General features: G+C 34.3%; 1 protein-coding gene across 1 annotated transcript in view; it reads left to right on the top strand.

The window, feature by feature from the left end:
- Nucleotides 1–27,483, top strand: part of LOC111509913 (heterogeneous nuclear ribonucleoprotein C) — a 650,389-nt gene that overhangs the window by 253,997 nt on the left and 368,909 nt on the right. Inside the window, 1 exon segment of the mRNA XM_074171869.1 lies at nt 19,066–19,173. Coding sequence (XP_074027970.1) covers nt 19,066–19,173 — 108 coding nt within the window.

Here is a 27,483-nt window from a genome sequence, read left to right as displayed (position 1 = left end):
AACACCTACGGTAATTCATTGATATTTATTAATATACACACAACTGAATTTGATCGAGTTAGTTACATGGGTCAAAACAGTAATTTTTCATCTCTTTCGATTGAAAGCCAGCTGTAAAAAAGATTGCGTGTTTGTGAGTTTTATTCGGTGTTTCACTTCTGAAATATTACTTTTTCCTTGTTCGATAACGAATAATATGGAAATCATTTTATTTATTTATTGCTTTTATAACTCAAAGTAATCAAGAGTAAAAACATTCAGACAAATTGATTCGATCCAATACATTATTAACCAGTTATTGATCGTTGAGAGAAAATAAGGTTGTTTGCGCCTGAAGTCCATAAAACGTTTTAGTTATACCTGATTGTATCAAGAACTATACCTATCCATAATGAAGATAAAAAAATAAATACATCGATTGAAAAACAACTTTAAAATATAAATTGAAGGAAGATATTTTAAAGAGAAATTGATTTTTGGGAATGAAAGTTTTTGGCCTTCTACTTCTCTCCATCTTGACAATGTTATCCCTATTTGCTACTGAAGAGCCGATAAGGCAAGTATCTTTCTGCCGAAAGACACTGTTTTGCCAAACATCGCAATTAAGGTAAGGTGAGGTGAGGTGAATCCAAATAATTCCATTAGAGATTCATCTGAAAAAACATAACATTTTTCCGTATAAATTAGGGCCAGTTCAAACACTAGAATCTGGTGACCCTGAGAGATGATTAGGGTTTTGTCGGTGGTTTGAGAATAAATGCAGACAAGATCCAAAATTCTATAGAAATATTATATGGAGCGATGAGGCTCATTTTTCAAATTGTGGGATGTATATTAGAGAAAAATTGATGGCCGAATTGTGTTGAGAGTGACACGTAGTGTGAAGAGAAGGGAACAAATATGTGTTCAACAAGAAGGCGGTGTTATTTATTCGATATTTACTCGATATTTCATAGCTCTCTATTCGCCAATACAAAATAATTTTTTGTACTAGTGGACGAAATAAATATTTCCACATGAATCACTCATTTTCAACTTCAGGAAGGAATATGATATGACCTTGTCTTTGAGAATGTTATTACGAATCGGAATGCATGATGAAATATTAGGTGTGCCATTCAAAAAAATATAATTTTATAAAATATTTTGAAGAAGCCACTGGCAATTTTTGTTTTGTTTTAGGCATTGAGGAAGTCATTGAAAACGCTACTAATTTGCCTATCAATAATATCCGAGTTGGCAATGGTGCCGACTCAATATGGAACACACAATTGTGAAACACCCTTCATAATGCCGGTTAAGAGTTTTCTCACCTCTTGCTTGGCGGACATTTGCGTTTTTCATAGTTTGAGCTTGTTTATGATGATTGAGTGAAATAATCGTTTGAATTCAGTCAATTGGCCACTTGAAAACAATTTGTTGATGAAGAAACCGAGGGGCTTCTTCGCTATTTACTTTGATTGATTTAATGGTTTCTGCTTTTTCACGGCCCTGGCACATCTACATATTTTATTCGTAATATTTAATTTTGTACTTCAAAAAACTAATTTTTTTTTATTCAAAACGCTTTTGCATATAGGTCTTATCTCTTCGAATGTAAAAGTCGTGCTGAGCTTCAAGGAATATAGTAGGTACATTATATCTGAACTATATTCATCCAACAAACAATCAAAAAATGATTGATGCCTGATCAAAGCATGAACACCACACACATTTGCATCTATTGGGTGAAATAAACAAGGCTCCTTATTCTTGCCAATCAGATTCAACTGCAATTGGCTGGTGAAAATAATTGTTTCAGATATATGTATTGCTATAGTGTCGGTAAGTACATATATTTTGAAGTTAAATATGTTTTAAATGTCAAGTGCTGATACGGCCGAAGAAGCTGCTAATTTGTGTCCCTGAACTCCACTTGAAAAACGACCAAAAAAACTGCACCTCGGTATTGATGAAAATAATATTTACAAAAATCAAGTTGAAGCAGATCCTTCATTGTCCGTTGATGAAATTATGAGAAAAGTAGTATGTCTGGAGTGTATCCTTCAAGTGTCTATGAAGTTATGAGAGAATATAAACAATAGCATTTTTCGGCTCCAAAACCATATCCCTTAAGAAACAAATTTTTTTATAAAGTAGACGATTTTGATTTATTATGAAAGGAGAAATGAAAATTTTTATGTTTTTTACCACTTTTATTTGTAACTAACGTTAGTGCAGTATCGTCCTATATGGACATTCTCAAACTTATACAATAAACTAACAATGATTCATTACATTCCCCAATATATACCATTCCTGTAGGTACTAATAGAAATAGAGGTACTTGACTTGATTGAGTACCTGAATTTACAGTTCACAATGCGGATGTGCGAATTTAAAAACCGGAGAGTAAATTAAATCAATTTGATCATTTAACAGGTTGCACCTGCAATGTTTATGCTTGTGAATTTCCAAGGAGTCTAAATAATTGAGTTTGCAACCCTTCCTTGCATAGTGCAGAATTTTTGTATCGTTTAAATTCGGAAACTTGTGGTTGCATGCCAAGGAATGGTTTGAATATGTCGTATCATTTTTTCCTAGTCTGAAGGACCTTTCATGTTCAGCATACCGTTTTTGGAAATTTCGGCCGCATTGTCCCACATAAACACTATTACACTCCGGACACTTAAGCTTATAAACTCCAGATTTTTCCAACTTGTCGACCTTATCTTTGGTCAAATCATCAAAAGAACAATTCGTTGAGGCCTGAACGAATTGATCATCTAAAAGAACAATTCGTTCAGGCTTGAACGAACTGTTCATTTAGATGATTTGATTTATAGCCAGTCTTCAAGTATGCCCACTAACTATATGTAAAAAGTTATCTTTGGCATTGAAAAAGAAATGAGATAACCTGGCATGTGGTCTGAATGCTACTACCACATTGTTTTTTCTGAAGAAACCTGCGATTATTTCTGTTCTTTTTCCAAAATATGTTAGCGTTATCCAATTCTTTATTTCTGGTTGGTTGACCTGAGGATATATTAATCTGTAAGTGAATTTCCGGCTTTGTTTCCTGACTTACTTCTGGATAGTATCTGCGTTGAAACCATTATTATGACCTATCTGTGTAATTGTATCAATTTCCCTAGCTAGATTGTCTGCAGACAAAGTCAGTGAGAATGCTCTGTGCTACATTGAATTGTAGGCTGCTAATTTATGACTGTCTGGATGGAAACAATCGCTTGGGATGGTGATGTCTGTATAGCTCGGTTTTCTGAAAACATTGAACTCGAATTTATTCTGATTGTGTGTAATGGCCAGGTCTAAAAAATTCATCTGTTTCTCCATCTCTGTTTCGAGTGTGAACTGAATGTTGCTATTGAAATTGTTCATGAATGTCATAAATTGGTTCAGTTGTCGTGTAGAAATTGGTTCAGTTGTCGTGTAGTACCTCTGAAACAGGCAAAAATATCGTCTACATATCTGTACCAAAAATGAATGTTTTTTACCCAGGTCGGAGTTTACTACAGTGGTCTCCAAGTTGTTCATAAATATGTCTGCTAAAAGTGGACTAACGGGTGAGTCCATTGGTAAACCTGAATCCTGTTTATAAAATTTATTGTTGAACTGTTGGTAGCTCTGATTCACGCACACATCGAAAGCTGTTGAAACTTCAAAGGAAGTGATATGGTCCACTTTGGCTTGGTCTAAAATGAGGGGTGTACACTCGTTGTACGGTATGTTGGAGAACATACTCTTTACATCAAATGAAAATAAAATTGAATCATGTGGCGTTGAATTATGTTTTCTACTGATGTCAGTGAATTTTTAATGCTGTGAGGTGGGACGAAATTGGTAATATTTTTGAACAACTTGTTAAGACGTATTCCTAGTTCTCTTACCGGACTATTTATATACGAAATTACCGGTCTTATGGGGTTATCCTCTTTTTGTGTTTTAATCAGGTCATAGAGTTTAGGGCAAGAGGGGTTCATGTTGGTGATTCTCCGTTTCTCTGATTCCGTAAGAATGATTTTAGTATCTAAGAGGAAATTTTTCAGTTCATTTTGACTATTTACCGTCGGGTCTTTCTTGATGACAGTAAGGTATTCATCTCGAATGACTGACTCAATTTTCTGAACATATGTTTCTCGTTCAAGGATAATAATGGCATTCAATTTATCAGCTTTCGTGAAAACAAGATCATTATTTCTTATTTTTTGTTGTATAGTTTTTATTATGCCTGTTTCTCTACTGTTTGATGGGGAGAATGGATGGTTCTGAATTACTTCATTTATCTTGTATTACAATTATTATATATATATATATATATATATATATATATATATATATATATATATATATATATATATATATATATATTAATTATTGTTGGTGTATATTTTGGCCACTTGGATATTGTTGGAATTTTCTCTTCGTTAAATTCTACTTTGGTCAAGTTACTTAATGATTCTTTCGCTGAACTGGATATCTGGTTCGACTGATTCGTCTGAAAGGTCCTTCAGACTAGGAAAAAATGATTCGACGTTTTCAAACCATTCCTTAACATGCAACCACAAGTTTCCGAATCTAAACGGAAGATACGGAAATTCTGCACTATGCAAGGAAGGGTTGCAAACCCATTTATTTAAAATCCTTGGAAATTCACAAGCATAAACATTGCGGATGCAACCTGTTAAATTATCAAATCTATTTAATTTACTCTCCGGTTTTTGAATTGGCACATCCGCATTGTGAACTGTAAATTCAGGTACTCAATCAAGTCAAGTACCTCTATTTTTATTAGTACCTACAGGGATAGTATATATTGGCGAATGTAGTGAATCATTGTAAGTTTATTGTATAAGTTTGAGAATGTCCATATAGGACGAAACTGCAGTAACGTTAGTTACAAATAAAAGTGGTAAAAACATAGAAATTTTCATTTCTCTTTTCATTATGATCTCCTATCACCTAGTAACGGCTACATCCATCGACTTTGATTTATATGCTTTTATAAGGAAAGAACATCTTTTTTTTTTAAACGAAATACCAATAGTAGATTGAGTTCTGAAAGTTGTGAAAGATTATCCTGTCTTTCGGCGACGAAAACGGGTGACTATCAGGAAGAAAAAAGTGGCATATCTTTTTAGAATATGTTTATAAACATAGTTCCTAAACTAGAAGAGAATTGTGTAATTATTCTAGATAACGCTCCATAACATTTCAGAAAAGCTGAAAAAAATTCTACTGTAGCCACAAAAAAGCTGTAAATCAAGACTGGATGCGTTTGAAAAGTATACCATGGTAAATGTAGAACTTTTGAGGATAGTGGATGAACACAAAACCAAACATAATAAATACATTGCACCGAATAGAGCCTATTTGGGCGGACATGAAAACTATGTTGCCAAAAAAGTACTACTTTTCAATTTTGTGATCTTGAAAATATTTTTAGTGAACCTGTTTCATCTATTACCGCTGGAAAATAGAATAATTGCGTAGGGCATGTGAAAGATAAAGCAGAAATGAAAATGTTAAGATTAGACCATCTAATGGATGATTCAGTTGACGAAAAACCGTTCATAATTGATGTTAATGATGATTCGTCTGGAAGCAGTTCTTCAGAATCTGAGTAATTGATCTAAAGTGATAAAAGGATTCATTAAAATTATTTTAATACAAAATTGATCGTTCCTTAGTGCGACTCTGTACAAGCAGCCTTGTTTGGGAGATCACGGGCAGTATGCATGATAATGTTGTGGAGTACTGCGTTGCTTGGATGGACAGAGTTTAGTGAAGGCAAGACAAATGAATATTAACATTCACAAGGAAACATGTTCCAATAGGACATTCATATTTACATTAATCACCTTGGTCAACGATCAACAAATGGCGGTTGATGAATTAGTTCATCATTAATTCGTCTGAATGATCCTACTAACGATGTAACGATTACGTCGAATGATAATAACAATAAATAATTGAAGTGGCCCCTACATAATTTATGACTGTTAGATGTAGTATCTCATTCGTTATCGAGCAAAGGAAAGCCTACCGACTAAAAGCAACAAATTTTTATTGGACAGTAATTAAAACACACTACAAAGGCAACAACACGCACGTTCGATCCTTTTATACTTTCTTACAGAGTCGGCTGTGAATTATTATGAAGATACTCGTAGATCATTCGAGCGAATAATGGACATTTCTTGCGAGATATTACAGGATATTTTCAATATAAGAGTTATTCCTAAGGATATGCCGGATAAAATTAATACTATAAAATTGCATGAGAGGAACTCTAGAGAGAATTCAGAAATAATTCATATATTTGTTTTTCTATTTAATTTCACAACAATTTCTCATACTCAAGACCAGAATTCAAACAAGGGTTCCACGAAGCTGCTACATATTAGTGTAATATAAAGCTATTTGACTTTCAAACTTCTCCCAGTTTTTATTGAACGTCGCCACATTATGAATTTCTGGTATTAACCTCGTGTTTACTTATTTACAGTGCAGACGTAAATAGTCGTCCACTTTCAGTTCATGAACAAAGTAAGATATTAAGGTCGAATAAAAATAACTTGAAAATATATTATTTTCAGTGAATGAAGGATCCTTGTCTAGGAGAATTGATCAATAATGGATACTTAAACAAGTTTGACCTTCAAGAAATCACTAAAACCTCTCTAAAACAAACATGGGACGGTAAACTTCTTAAAAAAAAATAATGTGCTGTCGTATAAAATAGGCAGTTCACATTTAGCAACTCATTTCGAGTAAGATTTCACAATGACGAATTAAAACGTATGAGCTAAATCTATGATGAAAGCTTGCTATTACGAGTTATAGAATTTGATAGGGTTGAATTTCATCAGTTTGGACTTCCATTATCTAATATTATATAAAATGATTTGAAATCCCTGAAAGAAACAATACAAATGAAATACCTATCAAAAAGAATAGCTGAAAATAACAAATACATGAAATGAAACTACAGTGAGATAAAATACAAGTAAAAAATAGAACAACTTAATCAAAAATAAAATATTGAAAATGAAGAGACGACTGTGATGACTGGCTCATCACCCGGAGAAGATTGTGGATAATAACAATCGAAACGTCGTGAAGTAACTTGGCTTGGAATTTCTTAAGTTTTAATTTTTTAATTTTTTTTATTGAATTGTTCTATTCTTTACTTGGCCGCGGTGGTAGTGCGCCCGACTCATGATCGGAAGACCGTGGGTTCGATTCCTGCCTCGACCAGATATTTTTCTCGAGAGAATTCATCTGGTTGAAGCTGGCATGATTCTGCAACCGTGTTAGGAATCACACGTTAAAAGGTAAGAACTCGTTAGTCCTTAGCTCGCACAAGTTTCTCAACTTCTGAGAGTTGTCGTTCGTATGGGGGCAACAGCTGATTAACGGAAAAACAAATTTTAAACAGATCTTTTTTACTTGTATTTTATTTCACTGTTATTTAATTTCAGTTTTTTTTGCCAGATATAATTGTTATTTTCAGCAATTTTTTTTAATTTTTCGTTTGTATTGGTTCATTCAGGGATTTGAAATCATTTTATATATTGGACAATGGAAGTCCGAACTAATGAAATTCATCATGAAACATTGTCAATCACCTTGACCTAATGGGTTGACCTAAGCAAGGCCTTCGATACTGTGGACCACTCTGTATTAGTACAAACATTAGAAAGGCAAGAATTCGAAAAAAATGTCTCAATATTCTGAGTAGTTATTTAGAAAAAAGAAAACGAGTAGTAAAAATAAGTGATGACCTGCGTGAACTGCAATATATTAAATGTGGTGTACCTCAAGGTACTGTTCTTGGTCCTGTTCTTTTCAAACTTTATTTCAACGATGTGTTTGAACTGAACAGTGCAGGAAGAGTCATTGGATACGCCGATGATACTACAATATTTTATCAGACGAATACTTCGGACGAATTAAAAAACATGGTGAAAAAAGATTTTGTTTTCATAAATGACTGGTTTCGCCAAAAACTGTTACCTGTCAATCCGGAAAAAACTAAAGTCATCACCTTCAGTTGCAATAAATCCGGAGCTGCACCTTCCTATCAAATTGTAGTAAACTTACCTGAAAAAACATTATATATCGAATCTGTAAGAAGTATTGAATATCTAGGCATGTACATCGATAATAACTTGGGGTGGAACTCCCATATCAATTCTGTTGTTGAAAAACTGCGTAAAATTATTTATCAATTCAAAACTCTTTAAAAATGTTTGCCCATCACCGAATTGAAAAAACTGTACTATTCTCTTGTTGAGAGTCATTTGAGATACGCTATTACGGTTTGGGGAAACGCATCTAGGATATATTTGACTCCTTTGGAAATAATCCAAAAAAGATTCATTCAGCTAATTCTCAATAAACCCCTCAGGTTTTCTTCCGATAGCCTGTATGAATAGTCAAGTTTTTTTTGATATTGGACAGCTATATTTCCTGTGTGGAAACGTCAGATTTCATTTCTCTAATTCAGAACCAGCTAAGCCAGAACACGAAATCGAAATGTACTCCCATACACATACATTCTAAAGAAATCAATTTCTCAATGAGCCTTTTCATTTGTTCGTTAAAATTTTACAATTCGGTACCTGAAACAATAAAAAAAAATCAATAATAAGCATTTGTTCAAAAAAAAGCTGGGGGTATATATACTCGAACGTGAGAGATATTTTGTACAAATGCGGAACTAAGACTTGAAATACTTACCTGGACTTGACACATCTTTAACGACTGAGCTTGACGCATCTATCGCATATGGAATTCTCCTTACTTATTGCATTTTTTTATCATATTAGTATATTGAAATTTTATCATAATTAAATTTTATCATAATATTTATATACCTACCTGTTATTTTATTTTATTATATAACTTCACTGAAAATTCACTATAATTCTTATAGATCTATTTAAAATTAATTTCATGTATGTTTTATTGCTATAACGAAACAAGAACTTGGGTACTTATCATTTTTTTACTGTCCTATTCATTTGATAATGATTTTAAAATGTATTTATATTTTGTATTCTGTACAGCTATCTGTTGAGTGAACAAAGCTATTATTATTATTGCATTGTGTATTCTTTATGATACTTGACTTATTTATTTATATACAGACGCATTCTTGAATTGTTCCAATTTTCACATTTCATAAATTTTTATAATATTTTGTATTTTTTCATTTTTGTAAATGTTACATCCATATGTTTTTTCGTACATAATACCAATCATACATATATATCAATTTTTATGGGAAACAAGTGCTTTGCACTTATTCTAAAATCACGTTATTCATTCATTCTATGTTGTAACTTATTTGTATCTGTATTTGTATTTAACTTTTGTGAATGAAGTTATACTATTATTATTATTATTATTATCATTATTATAAGGAAATGGTGAGTTGACGTGGGTGGTTTGTTCCACTTATCCAATCAACCGCTGTGTGAACCGGAGGTTCAAGCCGCAAGGCCGGACGAACCGATCTTCACTTCCTATCGTCCAACCCGTGTCACGAATCACACGTTCGAAGGTACTTGTCCCGACGTTTGAGAGTTGTTATTCGTACGGGGGTGACCACTGATCGAATAGATTTTTTTTTGATTTTCACAAATTCAAAAATCGGCAGTAGCAGAACACACTTAACGTGTGTTCTGCTACTGCCGATTTTTTTATTTGACCTAATCTACAGTTTTTTCGATGTTCATGCAGCTTTATATTCATGGATCTCTTGGTGGTATCGATATAAACTTTTCCGCAGGTGAATGTTATACGATATACCCCCGCCGCTGATAGTGGATCTCTTTTGTCTTTTGCAGATCTCAGGCTCTGTTTTATTTTCCTGGTGGGCTTGAACACTGTTTTCATGTTATGATTCTTTAAGATTTTTTCGATTCTGTCTGTAACCCTAGGGGTGTACGGTAGAAATGCACGTACAACCGTTTGAGTTCCCTCCCTATTTTGACTTGTTGGCCTTTGTTGGTAGTTTCATGGCCTTGTTGATTTCGGTTACACTGTATCCATTTGATCTTAAAGCCACTTGAGGATGCTCCAATTCTTCTTTTAGGTGTTCCGGTTCACATATTCTACAGGCACGTTCTGTCAGTGTGTCGATAATTCCCCGCTTTTGCCATGGATGGTGGTTTGAAAGTACATGCAGATATCTGTCCGTATGTGTCGGTTTTCGGTACACTTTATGTGTCAGTCTTTTGCCACGCCTTTCGACGAATACATCTGGAAAAGCTATCCGGTGTTCCTGTTCAGTTTCCATGGTGAACTTGATGCTAGGGTGTAGAGAATGTATGTAGTATAGAAATGGGTTTAGACTGTCCCTTCCATGTCTCCAGATAGCAAAGGTTTCATCCACGTATCGTAGCCAAATTGCTGGTTTGAACTCGAAAGCGTCGATTGCGTTCTTCTCAAATTTCTCCACGAAGAAGTTGGCTATCACTGAGCTATGCCCTCTAATTGTTCATAAAAATCTCCTCTCTATTGAAAGTAACTTTCCGTGAAGCAGGCCTTGAAAATTTCGACAATATCACTAGGAAACAGGTTGGCTATCTCTCTCAAAGAATCTTCAAGCAGGCCACTTTCACAAAAACGTCACAAAACTTATTATATTTTTGTATGTTGCAAGGAAAGTATTTGTTTTCAAAGCAAAATACTGAAAACAACTCCATAGATAGTTACCAAAACTGAATTTGTAATGTTCTGTATATTTTTTGCTTTTTTCTTGAAGCGTCAAACTTTTGCTTCATATGCTTATTGTTTTTTTTTAAACAATTCTTCTTATGTTTCGGCCATGAAATCGATGGACCAAAATTCAATAAAATAAAAATATTATATTTTGTTTCGGAATGAATGGTAACGCGATTACTGTCAGGGATCCAATGAAGCGTCTTATCATCGTTGTTCAGAGTTCGCTGAGGCCTAGTAATCTCATATCACTAACCCAATTCCCTTGATTAGATTCTAGATGGGTAGCCAATAAATTGACTGGAGACTCCATTTCTCATCGCTAACTTGATTGCTGTCTCGGGAATCACAGATAGAATTTCATACTGGAGTGGTAATTTTGTTTCCGTCGCCTTTCTCGGATTCTTGAACTTATTAGTTCGATAACTCTGTTTCATGTTGATATTTAGACTTTGGAAAAACATTGAATACAAATATGAATCTTACAGAACATGCATTTGCTTAGTTAAAAAATTGTCGACACCTAATATCTTCCAGAACAGCTCGGACAAATATTTTTCACCTTCGGTTTTTCAATCCCACACAAAAAAATTTTGTGTGGTCTCAACGGAATGATGAGATTGATATTCTTAAAGTCAACCAGTCTCAAAAACCAGCGGCAGTAATTGGTTGACTTTATATACTATACGCCAAGACCATATATACAGGGTGATCCAACTATATGTGCGTGAACAATAACTGATATAGAAAATTAGTAGAGGGCTATGAAAGCTATATTACGAAATCGATTACCAACATGAATGATATCAAATGAACGTGTGAATTATCAAAATTGTTTTTTTGAAACACTCTGCAAATTTCACTTTTGTACAAAAACGCAAGTACCAAATAATAGTATCATTTGGGTTGATAACTGATGGTAAGATTTTCATGGAGGAACGTGTATTTTTAAAATTGAATAAATAATGGAAAAACATTTTTTTGGTATTTTTATGCTCGTAGTTGTTTTTGTAATTTTTATAATTTTCAAGAAAGCTAAGTCGAAAATTTGCTTATAACAAATTGTTAAGTTTATAAACAATGAAATTGTTAATAATTTTTTTTGTTAATTTGTAGAGAACTGTTAATTATGATTTTAGAAAAGGAAAAATGTTTCAACTAATAATTTGAACAGTGTATATATAATAAAAACCATTATAAACAATTAAATAATATTATTGAATTTTTTTCTAAATCATAATGGACAGTTCTTCATAAAGTTGTAAAAAAAATTTTCTCAAAAATATTGAAATAGTCCAATTGTTTATGAAAACGTATGAACAAATGGAGAAGATAAAATTATTTCTTTGCAATTGGCTGCACCGCGCTGATGAGGCCAATAGCCAGAAACACGTGTCCGCGGTTTGCCCCTATTTTTTGAGTGTTACTTTAGATTTCAACTGAATCATCATTGAGAATTTCAAAAACTACACCTCAGGATTTGATCTTCACAAACTTTATTTTGAAAAATATATCAATATATATATATATATATATATATATATATATATATATATATATATATATATATATATATATATATATATATATATATATATATATATAGGACATTCAGGAATCGAATCCAGAAACAGCATATGAGCTATGTAAATAAAGAAAAAAAGTCAACATATTCAAATCATCTTCTAGAAGAAAATCATATCTTTGATGATGAGTTCGAAATTTTGCACATAAAAAATAAAGGTTTGAAACTGAATCATTTGGAAGCAATGGAAATTAATAAACTTAAAAATTCAAACATTCTAATGAATGACCAACTGGATTTGAATAGATCACCATTATTGAACTTGTTTCCTTAAAAACCGAGAAAGAATTATTATTGATGAGGTAATATGCTTCAGGTTATCATATTGGAAGAGGTACCTTAGGTGGAGGTTTAGGTAATTTTTTTGAGGTAGTTTCAGTTATGGTTATCTGTAGTATATAAATAATAATGTAAAAACAACTTGAGGTATAAATCACTTGAAAAATCTACTGTGCTAGCGGAACATGTTGATATATTTTTCAAAATAAAGTTTGTGAAGATCAAATCCTGAGGTGTAGTTTTTGAAATTCTCAATGATGATTCAGTTGAAATCTAAAGTAATACTTGAAACTTTCATGAAAAGATAAGCTCTTAGTTTCTTGATTGATTTCACTAGCCTCACTCTAAAATTCACAGATTCCTCGACGTAATTTTCATAACTCTTCCATCCAAGGACTGACTTCTTGTGTTTCCGAATTTTTCACGAATGATGTCCAAGTTATTTTGAACAGAAAGCTTCATGACGAAGTTCAGAATCCACGAACTCGTTTGGTTTACCTTAATTCGTATATATTACTTTTCATTTGTATAACTGAAAAATTCAATAAATTCGAAGTGTGAAAATTGAGCTTCAATAATTTCATTTTCTTCAATATCACCTACTAACGCAGATGATATCATCCCCCAGTAACTTTCCTTCATTTTCGCGATACATTTATTCAACTCTCAGAACTCCTCTGAATTCTAACAAGCTGGATTCCGATAAGGCACTTCATAAATCAATTCAAATTGAGTTTCCATATTGAAGTACGCAGTAAATTTCAGCAGATAGGCGACAGACATTATAAAATGATAACCTGATTTTCACTCTGCTTTGGAGCTCACAGCCCTCTACAGTCTTTAAATATTTCATGTTTCAATTCATATGTTGATACAGCTGACGGTTGGGTCCAGAACATAAATACGATTCTGCTGTCCACCAATTAGAATTCCTCTCTGGTGACTGAATAATTTATTGAATTCGAGAGCGTTTTTGCTCCAGTCTTTGATTAGTTTTTTTTTCTATTGGTTGATTCATCAACGAATATTGATAAAACAGTCCAGGCACACAATCTCCTATTTGGTATGCCAAAACAAGTTTTCACTATCATGGATATACCTCTGGAGACACCCTACATTATATTCTATGAAAGAGAGGACATTGACAAACCAAAATCCTCAGATGATGTGGTGCTGCAGGTTTCTCCGGGTTTTCCTGCAGCTGAAAAAGCACTGGAATCAATCAAGTCGCCCCGGAGCGCCAATTAATTTTTGTTGTTACATAATTTCATAATTTGTATTCATTTTTTCATATGTTTCTATTATTAAAAACAACATTTAATTTTTCCGGACTTCAATAATTATCATTTGTATCTATTATTGATTCATTGCTGTATTTGTACACTTATTACATATTGAATAATAATGTGAAAATTCATCTCAGTTTATGATATGAACAAATAATTCATACCGTCAACTAACATCATATTCTACAAACGCACTCACTTTCATCACAGTAAATTATCATAAAATCAATAAATTGTTAAATAATATCAGTCACTACGATATATTATTTGAAGAAAAATATATATGTATTATTATATACTTTTTGAAAAAATAAAATGTTGACTAGCATATAAAACCAGGGAAAATTTGAGATGATTAATTAAAACAATAAAACGGAAACTTGAAAATCATAAAAATCTCAGGCTTACATATTGAAATGTGGATATTACTCTAAAATCAACGTTCGGCAACATGCAGACCGCGAAAAGTCGAACATTGGACCGCCAAATATTGTAATGTGTCATTGAAGTAATATTTTCAAGCCACATATAATTCAACCAAGTATGTACTTATTTAATTTCAAGTTGCCTAGTCAAGTACAATAATAATATAATAATAATAAATAATAATAAAGGTCTTTATTATTTTCAAATAATATACATATAGATTTTAACATTGTATGCAAAAAATAAAAACATTTCTGAAAATAAAGGGCAAAGTTCATTTTCTGCAGACAAACGATAGTTTTACTACGAAAATGTTCTTCCACTTATGAGAGAAATGAGTGATAAGTGACGAAAGTCGTTATGTTTGTTGGTTTGGCAGCGGGGCAGAGGGGTATCTAGACTTGTGTTTTGAATAAATTATTTTTATATTCTGATCTGAAGCAAGTAATACTGAGGTTCTTCAAACTTTCAGGAACGGAATTATATAAATTATAAATTTGGTAGGTGAAAGATCGTCTGAACATTTCAGTTTTAAATTTAGGTGGGGATAATAATCCTTTAAATCGTAGATTTAAATTATGTATGTCTGTCCTGAAAGATATTTTGTTGTACAAATATGAAGGAATTTTAGATAGAATAATTTTGTAATATAAAGTGACCGCATGATGAACTCTTCTATTTTCCATATTCAACCATCCAATCTCGATTAATTTATGTGATATTCTCTGATTTTTCCTCACGCCGTATATTAGCCTCAAACAGGGATTCTGCACTTTTTGAATTTTATTTTTGCAAATAGTTGTTAAGTTCGGACCATAGACAGAGTCAGCGGAATTAAAATGTGATAAAACTAATGTTTCGCACAGTTTCATTTTGATTTTTCGAGGAATTAAATGCCTGTTTCCATAAATCAGTTTTAGTGAACCATATGCCCGTCGAATCAATTGATTCGACGACATCAATTGACATGTTTTTCGAATCTCAGGTCTGCCTCTATGATAATGCCTAGGTTTTTAGCTTCTTCAACAACAAGGATCAATTCATTATTAATTTCTATATTGATAGGAAACTGAAATCTAGCCCGATTATACATAGAACCAAATAACATTACTTTAGATTTAGCGCAATTTATTAGTAAACAATGTTCAGAAGCAAAATTAATGAACGTCGCCAGTTCCCTATTAATTATTTCAGAAGCATCATCTGCTAACGGCGGAGGAAAAGTGTGATAAATCTGTGTATCATCAGCATAGACATGAATCTTACATTGTTCTAAAGATTTTATTGAATTGATGGTATACACAGAAAAAAGTAAAGGGCCCAGGATTGAACCTTGCGGCACCCCCGAGTTCAATGTCATATATTCGGACTGCTTTGATTCAATTTTTACACACTGTTTATGATTGTCTAAATAATTTTGTATAAGGCCAACAGCCGATTCTGAAAAACCTATATAGTGCAAAATATCAAGCAGTAATTTGAAGTTGATAGTGTCAAATGCTCTGCTGAAATCCAGCAGTACCAATATTGCACACAGACCTTTATCCATTGAGGCAATGATATCATCGACTATATTAAGTACAAGTACCTACAAGTGATATGATTTTATTAGTTTCCTATCCTGTGTGTATATGAGTTTGTGCCTGCTTGCCACTATTTTGTTTTTTTTTGAACTACGCGCGAGCATCAAAATCGGTGGTGCAGGCGAGTGGGCAGGTGAAGCAGACTGTCAGTCGTAGAGCAAACTGCGGAGCAACCATTCATCTGTTTTGTAATTTTTCGCGTTTTCATGATAATCTCCTACCTATGCTGATATGTATTCTAAAAAGCGTGGAGATGACAGTAAAAATATGAGGTTTCTGGCAGAATGAACTGAACAATATTGTTTTACGCTTCCTAATAGGCGTCAAATGGTTCCAGTGTGCCTTATATGCAATAAAACTGTCACTATTGTTAAGAGTGGTAATTTGAAGCGACACTACGAAACAACTCATCAGCAATTTCACAAAATTCTCAATCTTAGTTCTCACAAAAAAACACAAAATTACTAGTTCATTGCATAAGCGAGCGTGTGTGCTGGACGCTCAATAAACAGCACAAACTATTTTCAGATTCTGAGATGGTGAAAAAATGTATGTTAGAGGTAGTCACGGCACTTTTAGAAGCGAGAAGTAATACACGATAAACGGAAATTTTTGCTGTTAATATTAAAAACACCCTTCTTGAACTTCTGTAAAAGGCACCTTGCTACGCCATAGCACTTGATGAATCATGTGATATTGTTGAAGATGAACAAATGTCTATTTTAGTAAGATATTTTGATATTGGATATGATATTTTTGAGGAAGACTTGCTAGCAATATTGCCGTTGAAAAGTTACACTCAAGGAGAAGATTTATTCAAGGCCATTAATGAATTTATTACTGAATAACATCAGTTAAGATAAAATGGTGTCGCTTTCAACCGATGGGGCCCCAGCAATGATTGGCAAAGAAAAAGGTGTAGTAAAGAGAATCAGGAATAAAAACTCAGGTCTAATATCGTATCAGTGCATAATTCACCAGGCAGTCTTTTATGGAAAACTCAGTGCTACACTGAAAGAAGTGATGGAGAGCTTGGTCAATTTAAATAATTTAATGCGATCTCACCCTGCTCTTCAGCACCGACATTTCAAGGAGTTTCTTTCTGACAGCATATTCTGACCTAACTGGAACACGACAAAATTTTCATTGGCTAGGTTATTTGGAGTTTCTGGCTGATAAAAGAAGTAATCTCTTTTTGCAAAACTTTGATACAGAGGGATCCAGAAAGCACAAACAAACAAGAGTAATATGCTGATCGTGGCTTTTTAAAAAGATATTTTGAAATATTCAAATGCGCTCAACACAGAATCACAAGAAAATGGAAAATTGATATGTGATCTGATACAAAACCTGTCTGCTTTTTGTCGCAAGCTGGATATCTTTGAAAAAGGTATTGCAAAACAAAAATTTATTCATATTCTGACAATTATTTATTATCAAAAGAACTCTGAAGAAGACATTGTATTGTTTGTAAAATTTCTGACCGATCTTACGAACGAATTTGCTACAAGATTCCAAGAATTTGCAGAGATAGGCAAGTTATCTCCGTTTCTTAACTCGTCATTTGAAGTTGATGTGGTAGCAGAATGGACACATGTGGATGCCAAGGGCATCACTTCGAATAGGGATATTTGATTTGTAAGAAGATGTCTTCGCAAATATATGAAATCGTATCCACTGAAGAATTTTGAATCAAACATGTTCCAGAAAAATATGAAAATTGCAAGAAACAAGCTATAAATTTGGCCACTATGTTAGGCTAGACATATGTTTGTGAAACATCTTTCTCAGAGATACATTTTTTGAAAAACAAATATCGTTCGAGATGAACGGACGCCTACCTAGAAGACACACTTCGAATTTGCTGTTTCTCTCGAGAACCAAACTATAAAAAACTGGATCAAGACCGTCGGTGTAATTTCTCACATAAATTTCAGGTCTTGTGTTTTATAATTCAGAATTTGATTTGAAACCAAAATGATACATAGGTAGCACTTAATTTATATCAGTTGTTTTTTTCTGAACCTCGTAAAAACTTTCCCACAGTTACCGGACCCCACGTGAAACTACTTCCTGACCCCTGCTCTAAAATATATTTCGTAGAACTTTCAGAAACTTCAAAACCAGCAGTTTTGAACATAAAAAAAGCTTTGATAACCACAAGAGAAAGATTCAAATTATTCATATCACCCTATAGATGAAAACCTTACTTTTGATCCAAATTTTGAAATTTTACATCTCAAAGGAATAGGCTTAGAATTGAATTTCTCGGGAGCACATGAGAATCTTTGGATCAACAAAAGAAAACAATCGAATAATTTACTAAATGACAAGTTAGATGGTAACGATTCCCACTTCTCAACCTCCATAATTGACTATGTGATATATCTGATATGAGTAAGAGAATCTTTGTGATGAATGGATATCTTATTATCAAGCAAATTGCCAGTTTATTATTAGGATACCCATTTATAAATAATACCTCCTTCTATGTACCTAATTTCAAAGTACCATAAATATGTCTGTACATTTACTGAATACCATTTATGTTTGATAGAGCTATAGGAATAGCGAAACTTATCACATATTAGAAGTAGTAATATATTGAAAAAAAATAAAAAACAAGTGTTTTTTCAATTATTTCCTAGTTATTATGGATATCCATCAAGTATCGGTCAAATCAATCAAAATCTATCATTATTTATAATTGTGTTTGAAATGTTCATAACGATCACATCTACGTTTTTCATCCATTTGGCACGGGTGTGTGTATTGAAAATGATTTAATTAATGTCTAAACACTGATAACATAATTGAACTGAGTAGTATCCTTGACTCAATCCCAATTGTCAACTGGATCGAATAATATCTCAATCGAGGAACTGTCCTGTCGATAGGTCCTTTCTGAAAAATGTTTTAACCAACCTGTTTAAATTCCATTTTTCGAACCCTTCGGTTCATCCTTTTCTTGAGCCTCCCATTCTCCCCATATCATCTTTTCCAGTATTAGTCGTCCTTCGCCCTAAACGCTGGCAGTCAGGAATAAATGGTCCTATCACGAAAAAACACACTCCCGTGCTTTTGACGCCAACGCTCAAATCTAATTGAATTTCTGCATGCTTATGAATACAAGCTGCACCATATTGGATCTGAGGAAAATTTAATTTACTTACAGGAATATCAATGCACAAAGGATATGCCTTTGTTCAGTTCACAAACCCTTTTGACGCAAGAAGTGCCTGTTTGGGAGAAGATGGAAGGACAGTTCTCAGCCAAATTTTGGGTGAGTATTTGTTTGCATTATTTCACATGTTGAAAAATTCAGGTAACTGTTGAATATACTGTGCGTCCATGAAGTAAGGCATGAATCAATAATTTGCTTATAGTCAATTTTGAAAATTCCCGATACAGGTCGACTTTTCATTTTCATTCACCATTTTTTTTATTTTCAATATTCGAGGTAAAGTAACTTCGAGCAATGAAATCATCACCTGTTCTCTTTTGTCAATGGATCATCCCATTTCTGTAATAACTGAAGTTACCTTGCTGAGCTGATTGTGTTGCGCTTAGATGATACACAATATTGGATAAATAAAGAATATTGGATTTAAATTCAGTAAAGATGAATTTCACCGGTAATCAGCTGTCGTCCACATACGTAACAACAATCTTCATGGCACAAATCTGAAAATAAAGAACACCCATCCTTTTGGAGTTGATATCGAACCTTTATTCACAATAGCGGCTACTATCTAACATCATATGGAAATTATTGAATGAAATCATTCATTTTCAGCACGAATACTTTACTAAATTGATAAAAAATTAATTTAAACGTGAGCCGAATTGATACAAAATACTGTAAAATATCCAAATATTTGTCATATAGAGCATGGATATATTTTGTATAGAAATTGACTCAAGCGAAAGATGAAGTTTTCAATACCTTCTCAACATTATAGAATTAGAAAATGGACAAATGAACTGACTTGTTGAAACTTTCAACAAACATTTTACAAAATTTGTTGAAAAATCGGCTGCCTACATGGAGAAACAAAAAACAGTATCCGAGCGAGAAGTTGTAATTTTTCAGGACACATGTATGTTGAAAAAAGCTGTTAAAATCTGTGTTCCTATCAAAGGTCGAAACCTGTGCGAGCTGAAGTTGAAAATCTCAGAACTTCCAAGGAAAACACTACAGCCTCAAGGTTTCATTGCATTCTCCATTTCATTCATGACACCTATTCCAACAATTTGGTTTTCTCAACATTGTAACCTTTGTAGGTCTCTTGATGTATGTCATATTCTTCTGGACAGTGTTTGAGTTGTCCATAAATTATTGGCCTCTTGTGATCCAAGGCATCATAGTCGCATGAAATATAACGGGCTGTCTCTGCAGCTAAGTTTTCCGTTGTATAGCTCTATTCTGATCAGTTGCCTCTTGATGGACATTATCCATTGTGAAGCCGTGTAATCATTGTGACCCATTCCCTACTTTGTTGAAGCAGCTCTTCGGTCTCTTCATGGAGGTTTTTCCGTGTGTTTTTCCAGCACACTTCATGTTTCTTTCGAACTCATTTTCCAATCTGATTCCATACATCGTCAGCTTTTTTTTCCCATGATAACGAAGTGCTCTGACATTTCGTATATAATCCATATAATCCATTTTTGGGCAGAAATGGATTGACTTTATATTGATGGAGGACTATATACTGATGGGAGATATACTGAAGGACTGATATGTACTGGCCGAGTGGGTAGATTAGGTTAGGTCCAATGTGAGTGGGTCTATTCGATCTTCCAACCCGCAAGGGTTTATTGTGGCTCACACATATTCACACTCGACCAAATAAACCCAGCTTCTCAACGAAGCCGATTAGTCTGTATGGCGAGTGGTCCTTCAGGTCAGATGGCAAGAGTACGGCTCTGCCGAACCCTTAAAACCTGATTCGGTCCCCAGGTAGTCGGATAGTCAAAGTGCAAGATTCATAGCTTGATACCCGCGACTACCTTCCCATATGAGGGTTTTTGCACGTCAGCTACACCTGACGATGCCTTAGATTCAACCGTGCAGGGCTTTTTTGCCTCTGGTTTTGGTGAATCATCACTTGAGCGCAAACGTTTGCTAACCTGCTCATGAGGAGTTTGTTCCTCCACGCCACTCAAGAAATTGGTGCAAGGCGGTTTCATAAAGTACCCCACTCTTGAGGAGAAGACTCAGTCGTTACCTGGATGCACCACCAAAGCTTTTTTTAGGCTCAGTTATTGGATCAGGAGTTGAAGAGTTGAGAAGCTCTCGCTCCTGATCTAAATTTACAGGTAGGTCAGTTGAAGTCGTAAGCTCGACATCCATCTCATCTGTAGACTCATTCCTGATCTAAATTTACAGGGAGGTCAGTGGGAGTCATTAGCTCGACATTCTCAGCGTCAGAAATAATTTTAAAGTTTACTCTATCCATAAAAGTCCCACGAGTAGCTAGGGAAAGAAGGTCAATCACGGCAGAGCCCCACATTACCGTGACAAGGCGATGCTACGACGAGAGGGCGCCCGGTATCTCGAAGGTTCCGTAGAGACAGCCGATAGGCTCAGTGTCATTCGGCCAAGTGGGTAACTGAAATGAAGGTTTCTCCTCTTATAGTGTATTTCAGCTCCCGTCCCTTGTTCTGTTTTGGACCCATCTGTATACCAGGTGTTTTGCCGAGTAAATTTCGAGGATGGCATTTCACTCTCCACCCTTCCCGTAGTTTATGTCGAACATGTATTCTGTTGTTCCAAGAACATGAAACATGTCCGATCCTCAACATATTCGAAAATTTTCGTTTTGCCCGATATAGTCTAGGTCGGTGAGTTTTCTAGTCTGAATTGGTCCACTTGGAACTCTCAATCAATATCTGAACTGAAAGTTTCATGATAAATATGGCTATGAAAATTGGCGAAATACCACGTCAGTTGTTGAACCGCTACATAAATCAGAAAGGAAGGAATTGAACCGACAACTACTGGCCTATATCATTAATATCGGAATTATTTAAAAAATTTCAAAACATCATTTAAAAGTAGTTGATGTGACACTTGGAAAAAGCAGATTTTATTTGTTCGAATCAGTTTGAATTCCATGTCATGCTATATGCAAATTGAAATCTAAAATAAGCAAACCTGTGGATAATCAAACCGTGCATAGATAATTTCCTTTATGTTTGAATAATAAATGCTTTTCTCAACATGAGTCTTTCCAAAATGCTGTCGAATGGTTGAAACAGTAGACAGAGGTCATTGGAGGGTGAGTCAGTATTATAATACTAACGATAATTTAAGAGTAGATCAAATCTTGAACGAATAATATACTAGTGAAATGAAACTCGTCAAATATTTCAGTAATAAACGAACCAGTTGAAATTATTGTGGGAAAATTATACAAACTTATTAGTTGAAATTACTCATCCAAAAATCGATTTGATTTTTCATTTTTGCTCAAATGGTTATGTGGAAAAGTGTACTCATGTTTATGTATCAAACATTGTGGAACATTACAGTATTCTTACACTTGGGGAATATTGAAGTTGGAAGTATGAAATTTTGCGCTTATCTTTACTTTAGTGAAGATCCCAAAGTTTCACTGTAACATCAAAACTTTAATTACTCGCCTCTGTTTCATCTGCAGCCATTTGCCAGATTTGTTATGACATCATTTATTGTCGTTTTTTGGTAATTATCAACGTCAGAAACAAAGCGCAACTATATTCTCAACTACTGAAGTGCTAACTTCATGAAATGTTAAACGAAAACTTTGAAACTCCACCTGAGAATCTGATAAGAAAGACAAATCAAAACAAATAGTTTCTCAGCCACTTTCCGAAATAAATATTTGAAATAAAAACTAATGGATGAATTTTGACCCAAAAACCATTGCAAGAGCTTCAAGTTCTTCAAGCGAGGATTTCATCTGCTAAACTGATCTCAATGAAAATTCAGATCGAGACTAACGTCATTGCAAAGAAATTCCGTTTTACTATCCATTAATGATTTGCTTTCAATAATTTACATTCGAAAGATTTTGATATTTGAAATGCCAACAATTTTTTTTTTGAAAAATAGATTCAACTGAAAAAGCGGTTATCATACTTGCACAAACATAATACTATTGTTATCGATATATCAGAAAGCCCTGATTGCAAGTTTCCATTTGCTGTTTCACTTTAATTTTATTTCAGAATTTTTTGTGCTCAATATAATTGTTATTTTCAGCTATTCTCTTTAATTTTTAATTTCTATTGGTTTTTTTAGACATTTTAAACAATTTTACATAGTAGTAGACAATGGAAGTCCGAACTAATGAAATTCATCATGAAACATTGTCCACTCACCTTCGAACAAATCTTACGGCTATTGTTAGTAGTGTTATCGAAACTTGGATAGTATTTTAACAGTACACCTTCATTATTGTAGTTTCCTTTATGATTACAATAAAACGTGTCGAAATATTCAATTCAATGTCATAAGAGTATTTTTTCAGAACGTGAGAGTGAGATGACGTGATTTGTATGTATCCTCTATTTTACGTTAATATACATTATCAAGTCCTAAAGATATGGTTCCAACGCGAGGCAACCCAAAAAACAATGATGCTGAGGAAGTTAGGACGATTGCTATCGAGGACATAAAAACATATTTTGAAAAGATATCGAAGGAATATACTGAAATCTGGGAGCAATATATCTGTGAGTTGAAAGTAGAAATGGAAATTCTCCGAGAATTCTAATTCGATGTGATGAAACTTCTTTGTGCTACGTGAATCGCTATTATTTTTGCTAATTACTTATTTCACCGTGTGTGCTCTAGACTCTGTGTCATCTTCGACTGTTTGGTAACTCATTTTAACTTCCCGTTTTGTTGTACAATCCAGTGAAGCTGAAGAAAGAACACTCCAAGAAAGGGCCCTTTCAGAAGCAGGGATTTGTGCTAGGAATTCGGTGAGTTCGCTTTATGCCACAATTCTTACAGTCCACTCTTGTTTTCATTTTTATTATTTTTTAGATATTCGAAGACGCGACATTGGTCGGCAAAAATGTATATCTGTGATATCTTCACAGATGTATGATAACATAAATAAAGGTGAGTGCGCCGCTGCAGTATTTTGCGATTTCTCGAAGGCGTTTGATTGTGTGAATCACGGTATTCTGCTGCAAAAACTCGAATTCTATGGAGTCAGAAATGGGAGTTTGAAATGGCTAAAAGCTTATTTAGAACAGCGCAAACAAATAGTTCGACATGGTACGGAGTCTGAAGTAGGACACATACAATATGGCGTCCCTCAGGGCTCGGTTATTGGCCCATTACTTTTCTTACTGTATATAAACGACATCACTAAATTGAACATCTCAGCAAAAATTACCCTCTTTGCGGATGACACCACTGTACTGTGGCACAGCAACTGTTTAATAAAATAGAAAAGGATATGTGCAAAAAAAACAATGGTGCGACTCAAACTTTCTAGCTCTGAACTTAAATAAAACTAGCATAGTCACTTTCCGCTGCAGTCTTCCTGATATACCAATGTCAAATGAACTAATAACTAATAAATCACAAAGGAAATTTCTTGGGTTCGAAATTGACAATAAATTGAAATTTGAATGTCACATAGAATGTTTGTGTAAAAACTCGCATCAGGTTGTTACGCAGTTCGTATAATCTCCAATGACTTGGGTAGTTCCACGGCCAGAACTGCTTATTTCGTTCTGATTGAATCCCACATGAGATATGGAATCGCCTTCTGGGGTGTTTGTAGTACCTACTTATTTGATAGTGTGTTTATTCTGCAAAAAAGAGCATTGAGGTATATATATATATATATATATATATATATATATATATATATATATATATATATATATATATATATATATATATATATATATATATATATATATATATATATATATAGTGGATCGAAAATGCTCTTGTAGAGAATTATTTAAGCATCATAAAATATTAACAGGAACATCACTTTATATACTTGAGACGGTGAGCCTCATACATAGATCCCAGAATCATCGTGAATCAAGGCAAAGCTCTCTCTTCAGACTACCTATCCCCTCCAGCAATTTAATGAAGGATTCACTCATCTATAATGGAATTAAAATCTACAACAATCTTCCGACAGTTATAAAGGACAGCGCATGCATTAACCGTTTTAGAAAATCGTTCAAAAAACTACTGCTTGAAATCTCACCTTATACCCTCGATGAATATTTTTCCTCCACTTTTGACTAATTATCTTCATAACTCTATGTTTACTACGTGGGCTGCTCATAAAACATCTCAGCATTTATCCATATATGAGTATAAAAATCATGTGTAGAATTGTAAAACATGTATGAATCTCAATTTATGTATATTAGTATTAGGAGTTAGATATTGAGATTTTTTTACATAGATGTAATCTAACTAATTGTTTGACCAAATTACATTGTATAGCTTTGTCTACGAGAATTATGTTCTTCTGACAATAAGGCATATCTTGATTGATTGATTGATATGGTCCATGCTGTATACGTGTAGAATTTGAAAAAATTTAAAACGTGAGTTTTCAACAACAGTCTTTAAGTTTTCGAATATTTCCAGCCCTATATTTGCTGACACCTGGAAGGCAGGAAGATTTATGGACTTCTGGCAGAATATTCAGGGATTGGCTCACTCCTAGGTGTTCATTCACCCTTCGAAGCTTGAGATCAAAAAGTTGTTGGACTACACTAGGGATGAACCACGATGTCTAACAGGTCATCTTACAGGTCACTGTCATTTGAATCATCATATGCAGAGACTCGGACTGTCGGAAGACTATGTGTTTCATCTCTGTTAGTACAGTTATGAAACATCAGAGCAAATACATTGTCCTGCCCCGCTGGGGACCGAATCAGGTTTTTAGAGATCGTCAGAGCTGTATCTACTCTTACCATCTGACCATCTTACCATCTGAAAGACCACTTATCATACAAACTGATCGACTTCGTTGAAAAGCTGAATTTATTTGGTCGAGTGTGAATAGGTGTGAGCCATAATGAACTCTTGCAGGTTGCGGTGGAGTGTCGAAAAGACCCACTAACTTTGGACCTAGCCTAACCTAACTATTTGCAGATAATCTGGAAACTATATTGTAAACTCGACGACATTACTGACTGTCAACGTGTACGATATGAATGAGGTGTCGTCAAACTTTAGTGTAACAATAATCTTCCACAACTGAAAGTATCCAAATTTAACATAATATCATTCACAAAAAAATCGCGAACTTCAATGTACGATTATTCATCAACCGCGTACACGAGATAAAAGATCTTGTTGACAGTGAATTAACATTCACAACATATATAAGGAATATGACTGCTGATGAAAGTAGAATGCTCCGTCAAGATGGTTGTTCAGATTTTATTGGAGTCCTTGGTAGAATGATGTCCTTTCTACTCTCGAATCTCAAAATCATACCCGCTTGCCACACTAAGGCAGAAATCACAGATGCAGAAGGCTGTCATTCTTGGCTCACTGCGCTTGCTCATGGCACATGATTCTCGGACCCAATGATCACTTACCCCACGGTGTAGAGAGTGGTCATTGGTTGATAATGCTGGCGCGCCCTCCCGAATGTATCGGGGCTCCTTGGGAAAGGGCCTGAACAGCGCACACCACGGTGAAAAAAAAATTTATTCGTAGTTCCTTATTACCTATGGATATAATGATTCGTCAATCTATAAAACTAATAAAAAACTACAAATGAGGCTAGAAACAACATATACCGGAAGGGTACTGTTGATCTTAGTCCTAGCCTTGAAGGAAAGGAAAATAAACTGGAGAAAAAAAAACAAAAAAAAGAAGAGAAAAAAAAATAGAGAGAGGGAAGAGGGAGAGAAAACATGTTAAAAGCTCATAGTGAAAATATTTTAGAAAAATAAAATCTATTAAATCAATGACTTTCTGATTGATCAGCGATGAAATAATTTTTGTAACAGCACCTAAATAAGGAAACTTTACTAACTTCATAATTTTATGGAATATTATTATACAAACTATATATGTTATAACTGGAGGATCGTCGATATAGAGTGGTTCGATAGGGCGGAGGAGAAAGTTACCCTTTAAACCTCAAATTTAAAGTATGTACATCGCTATTTTGCTATACAAATATGATGGACATTTGGTAAATTATATATTATAAATCATATCTTTCATAATTGATCATTTGGTTTCCTTAAGTATATATGAAATTATGTCATATACACCATACTATTAAGAGAGTCATAGTTACGACCGCACCGGGGGGCCTGGGGGGCCGGTTAGGCCCCCAGACGTACCCTGGCGTTGGATGCGATCGAGCGTGGAGGGGTGGATTTTCGGGAAATCCTTGCGGGTACCGCCCCTCACCCCACACCAACAGGATTTCGCAGGGCTTCCTCCCGCTCACCGAACCCGGAATTGCTTCCTTACATCTACTTAGTGTGGCTAACCAAGAGACAGGACCATCGGCAGCGTTCGACCGAACGTTCGTACAAGTTAACTAAGCTCTTCTTTCGCCAGAGAGTGCTCGCGTCGCACACCTGC

The sequence above is a fragment of the Leptinotarsa decemlineata genome, unplaced genomic scaffold, assembly GCF_025532065.1.
Source record: "Leptinotarsa decemlineata unplaced genomic scaffold, Ldec_3_MD MMD2_tig00000035_RagTag_RagTag, whole genome shotgun sequence".
Lineage (NCBI taxonomy): Eukaryota > Metazoa > Arthropoda > Insecta > Coleoptera > Chrysomelidae > Leptinotarsa > Leptinotarsa decemlineata.
Note: the sequence above shows the minus strand (reverse complement) of the source record. Positions and strands in the feature narration are given on the sequence as shown.